The 12,165-nt window shown below is 47.6% G+C and overlaps 1 protein-coding gene across 4 annotated transcripts in view; it reads right to left on the bottom strand.

Annotated features, from left to right (window-relative positions):
• Positions 1 to 12,165, bottom strand: part of tnrc6c2 (trinucleotide repeat containing adaptor 6C2) — an 80,037-nt gene that overhangs the window by 45,137 nt on the left and 22,735 nt on the right. For 2 of the 4 annotated variants that reach the window (XM_036949496.2, XM_036949497.2), the window contains exons 2-4: positions 11,637 to 11,733; positions 9,760 to 9,781; positions 771 to 1,133 (exon numbers count right to left, since the gene is read on the bottom strand). In XM_036949496.2, coding sequence (XP_036805391.2) covers positions 771 to 1,133; positions 9,760 to 9,781; positions 11,637 to 11,696 — 445 coding nt within the window. In that variant the 5' untranslated portion in view covers positions 11,697 to 11,733. The remainder of the gene's footprint in view (positions 1 to 770; positions 1,134 to 9,759; positions 9,782 to 11,636; positions 11,734 to 12,165) is intronic. The other 2 variants (XM_090204661.1, XM_090204662.1) reach the window with 1 other exon arrangement.

The following is a 12,165-nucleotide window of genomic DNA, read 5'->3' as shown; positions in this document are numbered from 1 at the left end:
ATGTTTCTCTACACGGTCCACAGATCCGGTCACTGGTGAGTTCATTAAAAAAGGTGACCGCCGGCGGTACAGGTCCTGAGTGCTCTCCAGTCTCCACAACACCTACACTCAGCAGCTAAACACCATCACGGCCATATTTCAACAGCGTCAAGTTAAAGCCTATCTGCAGTGCACAGAGCCCCTGTAGAAACACAGGTGAACCAATGGGTCAGAGTGGAGGAGAATCTCAGAGTAACACACCATCATCAATTCCCTAATGTCAGTGGACTAGTACAGAGCGAGAACAGGGGTAATATCACCTGCCCTGAGTAACACCAAGGTTTCGGACTGACCCACAGATGGACCCATCATACGAATTTGTGATTCGCCCCATTCCTCAACCTGTTGCAGGGCACTAACACTGAGACCATTTTACTCGCATATGTGCCTTAAATATTTTGCTGTCGACCTGGAATTTGAATTCTAGCACACCTAGGGATTTTGGGGATTATAGTTTTAATATCTCAAATACTATTCACTGCGCTCCTAAATGTATTTGTGTGCTCCTACAATTTTTCAAGTTAAGCACACACGTGTGCCTTGTAAAGGTCAGCGTAGAGCCCTGTGTTGAACAGCCTCATCCAGCTACCATGATGACCTGCGACACTTCATTTCATGGGACCAATTTAGTAACATCAGCTTCTCTATCAAGTTACACAGAGAAACGGGCCACATTCCTATTGAGGAAACAGATCTAGCCAAGGGTAAGACGCAATAAGCAGGGAACTGACCTGTGTGGCGCTTGCCTGCGGAGGAGGAAGAAGCGGGGGCACTGGAGATGAGTGGGTCAGAGGCAGGGGTCACGGTGAGGCTACTCAGGGCTCCGGCTGGCAGTGGCTGGCCCCTCTTCAGTAGCTGCTTGTGCTCCTGCTGGCGGAAACGCGGGGGAACCTCACGGGGCGGGTAGCGGGGGCCTGAGGACGACGGCGGAGGTGGGGTCAGCTGCTGTGGTGTTTGCTGGGTGCTAGGGAGGGCGCGCTTCCCATTGGTTCTGACTGAAGAGAAGGAGGAGGGGGGATGTGAGGCCTGGGGCAGGGTCACACTGGTGGTGGGGTGGTGGAGGGGACCGGGGCTGGGCTTAGCTGGCTCTGGCACTGGAGGAGGACACAAACACAACACAGGAAGCAAGGTATTAGCTAATGCTGCACAGCACACATCACTAATCCACTGTACTTTGCAAGACAACATTGTTGGTTGTAGCACCCAGAGCACATGAGCTGTGCACCCCTGAATGTGTTATCATTTCCCTGATCGAGTATGACACGAACACACTGATCATTTGAACTGATGTTCATAGGTTGAAACATCAAATTACCTCTAACCCTAGAGCAACCAGGCAAGGTTTTATTCTCAAAAACGTTATACCCCAAATATCTGACACCCGTATAATATGGATTGAAAACATAGCCCTTATTTTCTAAGGAGAAATCAAGCGAAACGTGGTTAGTAATAACATTCCTTATGAGCCGACCTGTGCATGAACACCACCGACAGACAACCCAGACAACATGAAAGGGCAGGTTCTTACACACACTCGCATTCACCTCTGCATTCTTCTGTCTATTAGTTCCCCAGAGAGAACAGCCCTCTAATCAAGCCTTGACCAGACTGAGTGGTATTAGCAGTCGGTACTAGCAGGACCTACTGTGTCAGCCTACTGTGTCAGCCTACTGAGTCAGCCTACTGAGTCAGCCTACTGAGTCAGCCTACTGAGTCAGCCTACTGAGTCAGCCTACTGAGTCAGCCTACTGAGTCAGCCTACTGTGTCAGCCTACTGTGTCAGCCTACTGTGTCAGCCTACTGTGTCAGCCTACTGTGTCAGCCTACTGTGTCAGCCTACTGTGTCTAAAGGAGCTTAGCTGAGCCCTCTGGGTGAGCAGGAGGCTGAGGCTGGACAGACTAAGAGCTGCCCACGAGGGCTGGAGGGGAAACTGCACAGAGGCTTACGGAAGTGTGTGTGTGTGTGTCTGCACCAAGGCTTATGTAGCACAAGTGTGTGGGTGCGCATTACGCAACTGCATTGGAAAGAGGTTAACACCCTGCATATCTGACATGGTATGTGTGCTCACTGTCCATGCTGACTAGAAAAGCATGGCAGCCATATTGTCTCTCAATACTTTATGACCTTCATGAGCTGCTACATCAGTTTGGTGAATACGGTTTGTTGTGGTTTTATACTCCCTAGGTGGCTACAGAGGAGAATTCATAGGCTGGTTTTAAAAACAACAGGCTGGCAGGTATGCCTCGGGGGGGGGGGGGGGGGGGGGGGGGGGGAGCGAGAGAGAGCGAGAGAGAGAGCGAGAGAGAAGGGATTGGCACAGGAGAGATGCAGATTAGCAACCAGGCAACAGATCTCTCACTCTTCTGGGAACACAGGAGCCACTGTGAGGACTCTGTCACGACACACATGGGCACATACAAATGCACACAATGACATTTGAGGTCATATCAGTCTGACCAATTAGGACAACTGCAGCTTTTGTCATTTTTTCATGGTTGTCCAAGTTGTGGCTCCAGAGAAAATAGAGCGAGAAACTAACAGGGTGTGACTGTGTAGAATCCCACACATGAACAGTAGAGGCCTGATGTGGCTGACTAGCTGCCCTGTGCTGCAACAGCGGGGGTTAAAGCAAACACTGCAGGCAGGCCCACGTATTCCCTCTGCCTGCCAAAGGCCTGTCCCACTGCCAACACCGTTTCTATAAACAGAGCACCCTCTGCACATGAGCTGTGCACCCCTGTGCCTCTGACATACATACTCAATATACATTCAAATATGCGCATACACAACTAGGTTCTCTCGCTCATAAACTGCATACTGCCTGCTGATCTACCTCCATCTCTGGTCAGAGCTGGCCCCTCCAGCAGCAGGAGCTAGCTAGCTGGTTGGGCGCTGCAGCAGGCAGCTGGTGACGCACATATCTGATTAAATTCAGCCTCAGCCCGCCTGACGCAGTCACAGCCAATCAGCAGGCAGGGTGCTGTGTCCTCACCACGCACCCCCCTCGGCTCTCTCCCTCTCCTTCGTCCTGCTCCTCTCTCTCTCCTTCCTCGCGCTTGCCTTTTACAATGTCCACCCTCTCCTGTTTCGTTTCACCCTCCGCTCAGCCATTTCATTCTCTCCCTTCAACCTGTCCCTCGCCCTCCCTCCCTTTTATTCTCTAGTGCTCCCTCCCCCTCGTTCATCCAATTCGGTCTCTCTCATTGTTCACTGCTGCTCTGAATCCATTAGAGGAAGCAGATGGACTGCTGGGCTGTTACTGGGCCGGCAGCCTCTCTCACACACACCCTATGAATCACAGCTTCTATGACGTGGTGGGAGGGTGTGCGGGTGTACATTGTGAGTGTGGATATCCCACATTATGCGAGTATATCTGAGGGGGGGTTGGTTGGGTGTGTGCGTTTCCACTCTATTCTCCAGTAGCCTCTGTTTATAACACTGGTGCTTTTACAACACAATTAAATAGCTATTAAAGCACTATGTTGTGCGTGTAAATGATCACAGTTTATCTGGTCTATGATGGGAAATTGCGGTTGTTATTCCAGCCAGCTGGGTATTGTGTATCCGTCTTTGGAATAATCTGCATTTAATAACTCAGTGAAAAAGAGTTTACTCAGGAGAGAGTAGCTGTGTGTGTGTGCACACGAGCGTGTGTGTGAGCATGAATGGCGGCTACGATACGACGTCTCTCGGCTCTAAATAAAAAGAGATCTAGCAAAACATTACTCCTTTTATTTTTTGGGGAAAGAGTTGTTTTTTTAAAATCCATAACGGACACTAAAGCGCTTCGCGGGAGATTTGAGGCGAAACAAAACCCCTTCACCAGGATGAGAGAAAGCGATATCAAAATGCTGTCTAGTCAAGTTCTCTAGCGCCATCATTTGTGTGAGAGATTTTTTCTTATATATATATATATATATATATATATATGAGATTCATCTGTATGTCTGATGGGAGAGATAGCAGGTGATACGTGTGACATTGTCCTACACCCAAAGACTTAGAGGGGAGTTTGAGAGATCGTAGGAACACCCAGAGCAAGAGGCAAAGTAAAGGGAGAGAATGAAAGATGGAATGAATGGAGAATGGTATACAGAATTAGAGAGAGCGCACAAATTAAGAGTGTGAGAACGAGAGAGAATGAAAGAAGGAGCGCAAACAAACTGCAATACTAGACCTTTTCGGGTCGCTAAAGCCTTAAAAACACTATTTGATGTTCAAAGGAGAGTCAATTAAATAAACCATTATAACGAGACACACTGTAAATTCCATTAAACCCTCAAGGGAGGAGAAGCACTCCTAACCAAACTTGTAATTTTGGCCTCCTGTCCCCCACTCAATGGTTAACTAAGCCGAAAGAGATGAAAAAGCTTGAGTGAAAAGGATGATGGTCAAGAGGGCAGGCTCTGGAGCATAAGGAGCCATTGGCTCGGTTATGGAGTGTGTGCCTGGCTTTGAAGGGTTCTGGGAATCGTCCATGTCAGAGGTTAGCTACGTGCTGCTATTGTGTGATGAGGACCCATTTTAATATGAGACCATGTTTATAGTGGGGGAGGGCTGTGTGTAGAACACATAAGCGGACTACAGAAGAGGTTTATCTGCATCCTGTATGGAGTTATATACATGACTCTCATTGGAAATCAAATGTTAATGTGACTTCATGAAAAGCCATATTTTTCATATCCAAGCATTGGAAAGTAGTGATGTAGGGACTTAACTAAACCATCTGACCGATGAGGTGTATGTGTGTTTAGTGGCCTGTTTAAGTGGATACAGGGTAGTTGAGAGGACTGACAGTACTAAAGGTTAAGAGGGGCTATAGACTTTAGTGGTACAGCAGGATCAGTAGCTTTGAGTGTTGATGGTTGCTTGTTAAGATACACCCAGACAGTCTCTTGTGAGAGTGTGTGCCATGGGGGGGGGGGTTGTCTGAGGTTCCATCTGTCAGTAGTAAATCGTGTAGCAGGTCAGAGACCCCCCCACACACACAGAGACACTAAAAGGCACAGCTTTCCACCCCTGACCCTTCCCTGGGTACTAGGCCACCGCCCATCACCATGGAGATGCCTAATGCACCTCTGCGGGCCTCCTGTGACCCACCACCCCACCCTGAGCCCCGACACACACACACTAATGAGCAGAGGGCTCATCTCAGCAGTGTTGACTCATTCTCGCCACACTTTCTACGTGCTTTAGGAGTCTGGTTGATCCATAGATACGATTCATAGAGACAGCTTGTTAGAATTCACTGCAGTTAACTATGGGTAGGTAACACTAAGCCAAAGTCCCACACTTAGATACGATTCAGTCAGTCCTCCCTTATCCATACAGTGTATCCAAAGGAGATTGTTGCCCAAAGACTGATCTAAGGTCAGGTGTGTTCTCTACACGCTATGGTGAGAAGGTAAGCTGATCCTAGATCTGTGCACAAGGACAGCTTCTATCCACATGCCTTAGGAGTCATGTGTATACCACTGAGCCAAAGCTTCCCAAGTAGATATGATTCGTCAGCATATCCTCGTCAACACACAAAAATGGCAGTGGTGTTGGTGGTTTGGACATGAAAAGGCAGAATGTGACCTGAAGCAGAAGACAGGAGGGCTGCCTCTTCCAGGCAGTCCTGCTCAGCCACACAACCCTCTCCCCCATACAAAGCTTTATCTTTAAATGCCATTAATATCAGCACATACGCTTTTCTATTAATCTGCCTCTAAATGTGACATGAGCCCTCTCAGCTGTGATGTAACGGAGGGTATATTGAATTGCCTCTTCTGTCTGCAGCGTGTGAGTGATAATCCAACATGAATACATGCAGAAAATATCCCCCACTTCTCTGTCCCCTCCCTTCCACTTCATCCCCCTCTCTCTACTCCTAAATCAACCCCCTCTACTTGACATGCAAGCAAAGAGACAAAACAATTATCCTTCGCATCCATAAACCAGGATCCATTCACTCACTATTCATTTACAGAGTATTTATTAATGTTGCAGTTAGACACAGAAAGGCGACGGCGCCCCTGTCCCCCCCCCCCCCCCACGGGAAAGTCAATTATCCCCCAATTAGATTGCGATTTAAGAAATCCTATCCGACTAAAAAGTGTTGACAATTAATTGAATGTGAAATTGCAAATTAATCCAATATGCATATTACGATGTGATGTCGTCCGGTTTCCCGGGTGGAAATAATGCAGTTCTCCTGTCACCGCGGTGACACCTTGTAAATATGTCAGTCGCCGTGGCAAATTGTTGGGTTGCCATGGTAGCAGGGCGGTCTCCTGGGAAGAGGAGAAAACAGCAAGGGTAAAGGCGGCATGCTTCCCAGCCGAAAACAGTTCGGTAGAGTAAGTGCATATAATGATGGCATTGTGACGTTTTTTGTTCATTTGGTACAGTTTTATGGGGCTGTTCGGGCACAGAATTCTGTCTCTCTAGTCAGTAGCCGAAGTCAGCAGCCAAAGTCTACGCCCTTTCGGCGGTGATTGGTCAACAGTGATTCTTCAATAAAGACTTGTCATTCAACAAGAGAACTCCTTTTCATGCATTTCTCATTGACAAATACTACACCAAACATCTTACTTAGATGTAAAATTGCACAACTAAGAGCTCTTAGATTAATTCTGACTATTTTAAGATGGTGTAAACTGGCTACGCCGTCTCAAATGGACAAACCGCACTATTGTTGCTTTTCCCCCCCTCTTTTTCATCAAAGGACTTAAGGGAGTATGCAAGTACACTCGTTCGGGTCGCCTAGCCGACATCGGCTAGCAGCCAGCCGAACTGAAGCATACCAGCGCTTTAAGGGGAAACGTAGGTAAAAGATTGACACGCATTACAGTTTGTTCTTGAATACATTATAAAGGCAGGCGCTGTTTTTCTGATTACACCAGGGCTGGGTAAAGAATGCGTCAGGCATACCCGGGTATTACTGATGGCTTTCGCTCACAAACTCGGAAGCCGCCACCTGTTTCCATTAATTGCGTCACTCTGAGCAGTAGGGGTATGGTGCATTATGTGTGTGCGCGCAGCACGATGGGGTTTGATTGTGGGGAATAATCAGCGTTCCCCTGCCCTCCATGCTAATAGAGGGCTGAGGCGCACTCCCTCTACCCCAACAGGGACTGCCTGGGTGGGGGGAGGCTGGTGGCTGGTCCCCCGTCTCACTGGAGCTCCATGGCTAATGGGGGGCACAGGAGTTAATTCCACAGCGCCAGCGCCTCATCTAATTTTCATACATATGATCGCACCAGGCAAGACCGATTACCGCAAACAAATTGAAACGTGAACGGAAGGGAGGAGGAAGAAGTGGGAGAGGTGATTGGAGAAGGGACGAGGCTGTGTGTGAGGTTGTGGGTGTACAAACGTGTGTTAGAGAGTGATGAGAGATCATTTGATATGGACAGAGACATCACAGCTACATACTGATTTGCCCCCACACACACACACACACACACACACCTTATTTAGTGACATGGATGCTAACTGAAGTAAAACAGTCCTATGCTACTTAGAGGGCTCTGTAGCAAATTGAGCGGAGAACATTTTCTCTCTTGCTTACTTTAAAAGTAGGCTATACAGTGTCCATTTAGTTGTTTCAGCTCTACAAGTTCCTTTTTGGTCCTATTCTCTGTAGGCTGACGCTTGAATGCACTCATCCCACCTCCTTTCCCTCTCAGTTTGTACACTCCTCTGTCATCTAACTTCAAACTAAACCTTCTCAGTCTGCTGTTAGACGCCCTAAGTCACCCCTCAGCTTAAAATGGTTCCTTCTCGCTTGGTGACTCACCAACAGACAGAGCACAGAGTCTCTCTCCCCCCAGAGATAATTAGACAGACCTTGATGAGGTCAGAGGTCAAGAAAGTGCCATTAACCTCTACACAACGCAAACGGACGTCAGGCCAAACCCCAATGTCTATTGGTGAGGGCGGTTAGCTGTTGGGGTGTGTTGGGGCCAATCCCTGGTAGCACAAACAGGACACACACACACACCTTTTAGAGGGCGAGGTGCTGACCAGCGCAAACTGAACAGATGCTCTAATGGGCTTTAGAGTGGACCAAAGCCCTGGCCCCATCTGTCTAATGCCTGCCTACAGGGGGTTAACACCTACACGCATTAACAACGACCCCCTGGCTTATTCACACGCAATGACACATTCTTCACACACGCTAGACTCATTTGTTGGCTAAATACAATAGGAAACATTTGACGTGGGGGACCGAGCGGCGCAGCGGTCTAAGGCACTGCATCGCAGTGCTAGAGGCGGCACTACAGACACTACAGCTGTATCACAACCGGCCGTGATCGGGAGTACCATAGGGCGGCGCATAATTGTCCCGGCGTCGTCCGGGTTAGGAGAGGTTTTGACCGGGTTAAGCCGTCATTGTAAATAAGAATTTGCTCTTAACCGACTTGCCTAGTTAAATAAAGGCTGAATGGAAACACACGCAGAAATAGCATACATACTACCGATGTGAGCACACATGCTGCTGGGAGAGAGCGGAACAAGTCACCGTAGAAGGCAAGATGCCCCTTAAATAATGTCGCCCCTGGAACTGACTGAACGCCTTACCCTCCCGTTAGGAGCTCCCATCTGGACGCCCTCTCCACAAATCATTGGCCAGCACTGCTGAGCTCAGAGGAGAAGTCATTGTGTATCTATATGTTAAGACGACGCTGGGCCTGCTCCTACACAGCCCTTATCTGTGTGTTAGACGACGCTGGGCCTGCTCCTACACAGCCCTTATCTGTATGTTAGACGACGCTGGGCCTGCTCCTACACAGCCCTTATCTGTGTGTTAGACGACGCTGGGCCTGCTCCTACACAGCCCTTATCTGTGTGTTAGACGACGCTGGGCCTGCTCCTACACAGCCCTTATCTGTATGTTAAGACGACACTGGGCCTGCTCCTACACAGCCCTTATCTGTGTGTTAGACGACGCTGGGCCTGCTCCTACACAGCCCTTATCTGTATGTTAAGACGACACTGGGCCTGCTCCTACACAGCCCTTATCTGTGTGTTAGACGACGCTGGGCCTGCTCCTACACAGCCCTTATCTGTGTGTTAGACGACGCTGGGCCTGCTCCTACACAGCCCTTATCTGTATGTTAAGACGACGCTGGGCCTGCTCCTACACAGCCCTTATCTGTGTGTTAGACGACGCTGGGCCTGCTCCTACACAGCCCTTATCTGTGTGTTAGACGACGCTGGGCCTGCTCCTACACAGCCCTTATCTGTGTGTTAGACGACGCTGGGCCTGCTCCTACACAGCCCTTATCTGTGTGTTAGACGACGCTGGGCCTGCTCCTACACAGCCCTTATCTGTATGTTAAGACGACACTGGGCCTGCTCCTACACAGCCCTTATCTGTGTGTTAGACGACGCTGGGCCTGCTCCTACACAGCCCTTATCTGTATGTTAAGACGACACTGGGCCTGCTCCTACACAGCCCTTATCTGTGTGTTAGACGACGCTGGGCCTGCTCCTACACAGCCCTTATCTGTGTGTTAGACGACGCTGGGCCTGCTCCTACACAGCCCTTATCTGTGTGTTAGACGACGCTGGGCCTGCTCCTACACAGCCCTTATCTGTATGTATACGCCTTTGTGGCCCATATGAACTCCCTTAAAAATCAGAGCCGATTAGGGCCGTGTGTGTCAATCATTTTCATGTACTTTTAAAAAGCTGTGCGGCTATGAGCGGCAGTTAGTCATTCCACTCACCTTTGGTTTTCGTGTCAGCAGCCTAGAAGACACACAGGGAGAGAGAAGTCAACAGCTGTAAACGTAAAGTTGTTTTTGTTCAATGATTAATGTGGAGCTAGCAAAATGGTGTGTCATAAAAGTTTGTCATTAACTAAAACATTAGTGCATTACAGGAAGGAATGTACGTACTTTTACACAGCAGGGAAGGAAACTGTTAAACTCATAATCAAAGTAAACACGAGAAATGATATTCCCAGTAGAACTTCATCACATTGCAGGCTGCCAAATTGGATGCAGCCCACAATCGCATATTCATACAACGAATGGGCAAATATCTTAAATGAAAAGCCAATTGAAATTAGCTGAAAATGTAGGGATGTGGGACATTGAGACATAACTGGCAGTAGGCTGTGTGGGCCTGATTAGACACGCAAGGTAAAACGCCTCAGTCTTCAAGACCCAAACAGCCCCACCTGGGAAGACGCCTGCTATAAAGTGCCTTGGCACGGCTGCTGGCTAGTGGAAGTGATAATTACAGGCTGTCTGTCTAATCTGTCTGAGTGTATGTGTGTGTGTGTTAGCAGCCCGATCAATATGGGATTTGTGGGTCCGATACTGATACTAGGGAGGCAAACGTCACTGATATACGTGCCAATATGTATTTTTCTTTTAGGAGGCAGAATGAAAAATATATTTTTCACAAATTGCACTCCAAAGGATTAACAGAGTCTAAATGATGACTTAACTAAATATTAAAATGAACATTATTTAAGAACATTTTATTTGTGGCCTACATGACAACCACCAAAAAGCCACTATACCCTCTATGAATACAAAAGTAAATAAAACAATTATTCAGTTGACCTTAGGTACATCTTTAAGTTGTGTCCATCTATGGCAGTGGATAAGAATGCAGAAGTGAAGCACGACAAGCACACTAATAAACAAGAATGTCTGAAAGAGTTCCTAATGTCGCCACTAGATGTCAGCATCTGTATTGAGTAGATTCACTACAGTGCTTTAAACAGTCAAGTAAAGAACCACTATGGCAACCTCGCAACAAGCGCTTGTTATGACAAGCCCGCGCTAGATGTTCATTGCGAAAATGTTTTCTTACTGAAACCATAATGTAAATTATACCGTTATTCAATACAAAATGTATGTATTTGGCTACATATTTCAACTGCAGACGGCATGCGCTGATGACTGAAAACATTCATGCAGGAAAATGTTTGGCGCACTGGTTTTAGTCACACGTTCAGGGATGTATCACGGATGAGTCAGTGTTCACTTTGGCGCCAGTCCAGTCGCACATAGGTAGCACAGATTGCTAGCTAGCTAGGCTAACTACCTTGCTGGCTAGCTAAGTGAGCATACAATGGAGGACAGGGCTCCTTGCTTGGTAACGGGTACTTTTGATTATTTCCTCATACGCCTTCGCTGGCTGTGAAAAACCACCATGCTCACGTCCTGAAGGATGTTCAAGGAACAGCTCTCAGAGCGCCCCCTTCAGGCAAACATTTAAAACGAATTTGTTCATTCTAAAGCTCAAAACAAATATTTCTGTGAAAGGGCTAATATCGGCCGATAATATTCGTCAACTGATTTAACTGTCGGGCTCGAGTATGCGTTTACGCATAGCATTGTGTTTTTATATGCCTGTGTGTACAATTGTATGACTGTGCGAATGGCGTGCGTCTATGTGCGACAGCAACATCTCCTTGGTTACCAGAGCCAGGCTAGTGTTTCCAACAGAGCAGTGTGTGTAGCTAGTGTGCCAGCTCTAATCTGTCTTTAAATAGGGTCCATACACCTGGCAGGGAGAAGGTGTAGCCTGATGGAGAGGTTTTTCAGAAGGAGGTACTCCGTTTGAGGAGAGAGACGTAACAGCTCACCTGTTTCTGAGCAGCTTCCTTCTTGGTCTTTTCTTGCTTTTTATTTTTATTTTCTTCCATCAAATGGTTCTCTTCTCGTGTTGTTCGCTTCTCTCAGCTGCAAACAGAAAGGGAGAGGTTTTCAGCACAGGGCAGAGAGGAGCAGCAGGCTTTAAGTTCAGTAACCTAGGGCTACAATTTCCCTTTCATCTGTTTAGAGGTCAATGTCAGAGCAGCAGGCTTTAAGTTCAGTAACCTAGGGCTACAATTTCCCTTTCTTCCGCTTAGAGGTCAATGTCAGAGCAGCAGGCTTTAAGTTCAGTAAACTAGGGCTACAATTTCCCTTTCTTCCGCTTAGAGGTCAATGTCAGAGCAGCAGGCTTTAAGTTCAGTAAACTAGGGCTACAATTTCCCTTTCATCCGCTTAGAGGTCAATGTCAGAGCTAGCAGACCTTTTCCAGAGAAGACTTTTAGAAGCCAAGCACATTCAGCATTTCAGAAGTAACACATTGAGTTGCTTCTTAAATGCAATTTCCTTCATGGCCAGAGA

Source organism: Oncorhynchus mykiss, chromosome 17 (assembly GCF_057628025.1).
Source record: "Oncorhynchus mykiss isolate SJ-2025 chromosome 17, ASM5762802v1, whole genome shotgun sequence".
Classification (NCBI taxonomy): Eukaryota; Metazoa; Chordata; class Actinopteri; order Salmoniformes; family Salmonidae; genus Oncorhynchus; species Oncorhynchus mykiss.
Note: the sequence above shows the minus strand (reverse complement) of the source record. Positions and strands in the feature narration are given on the sequence as shown.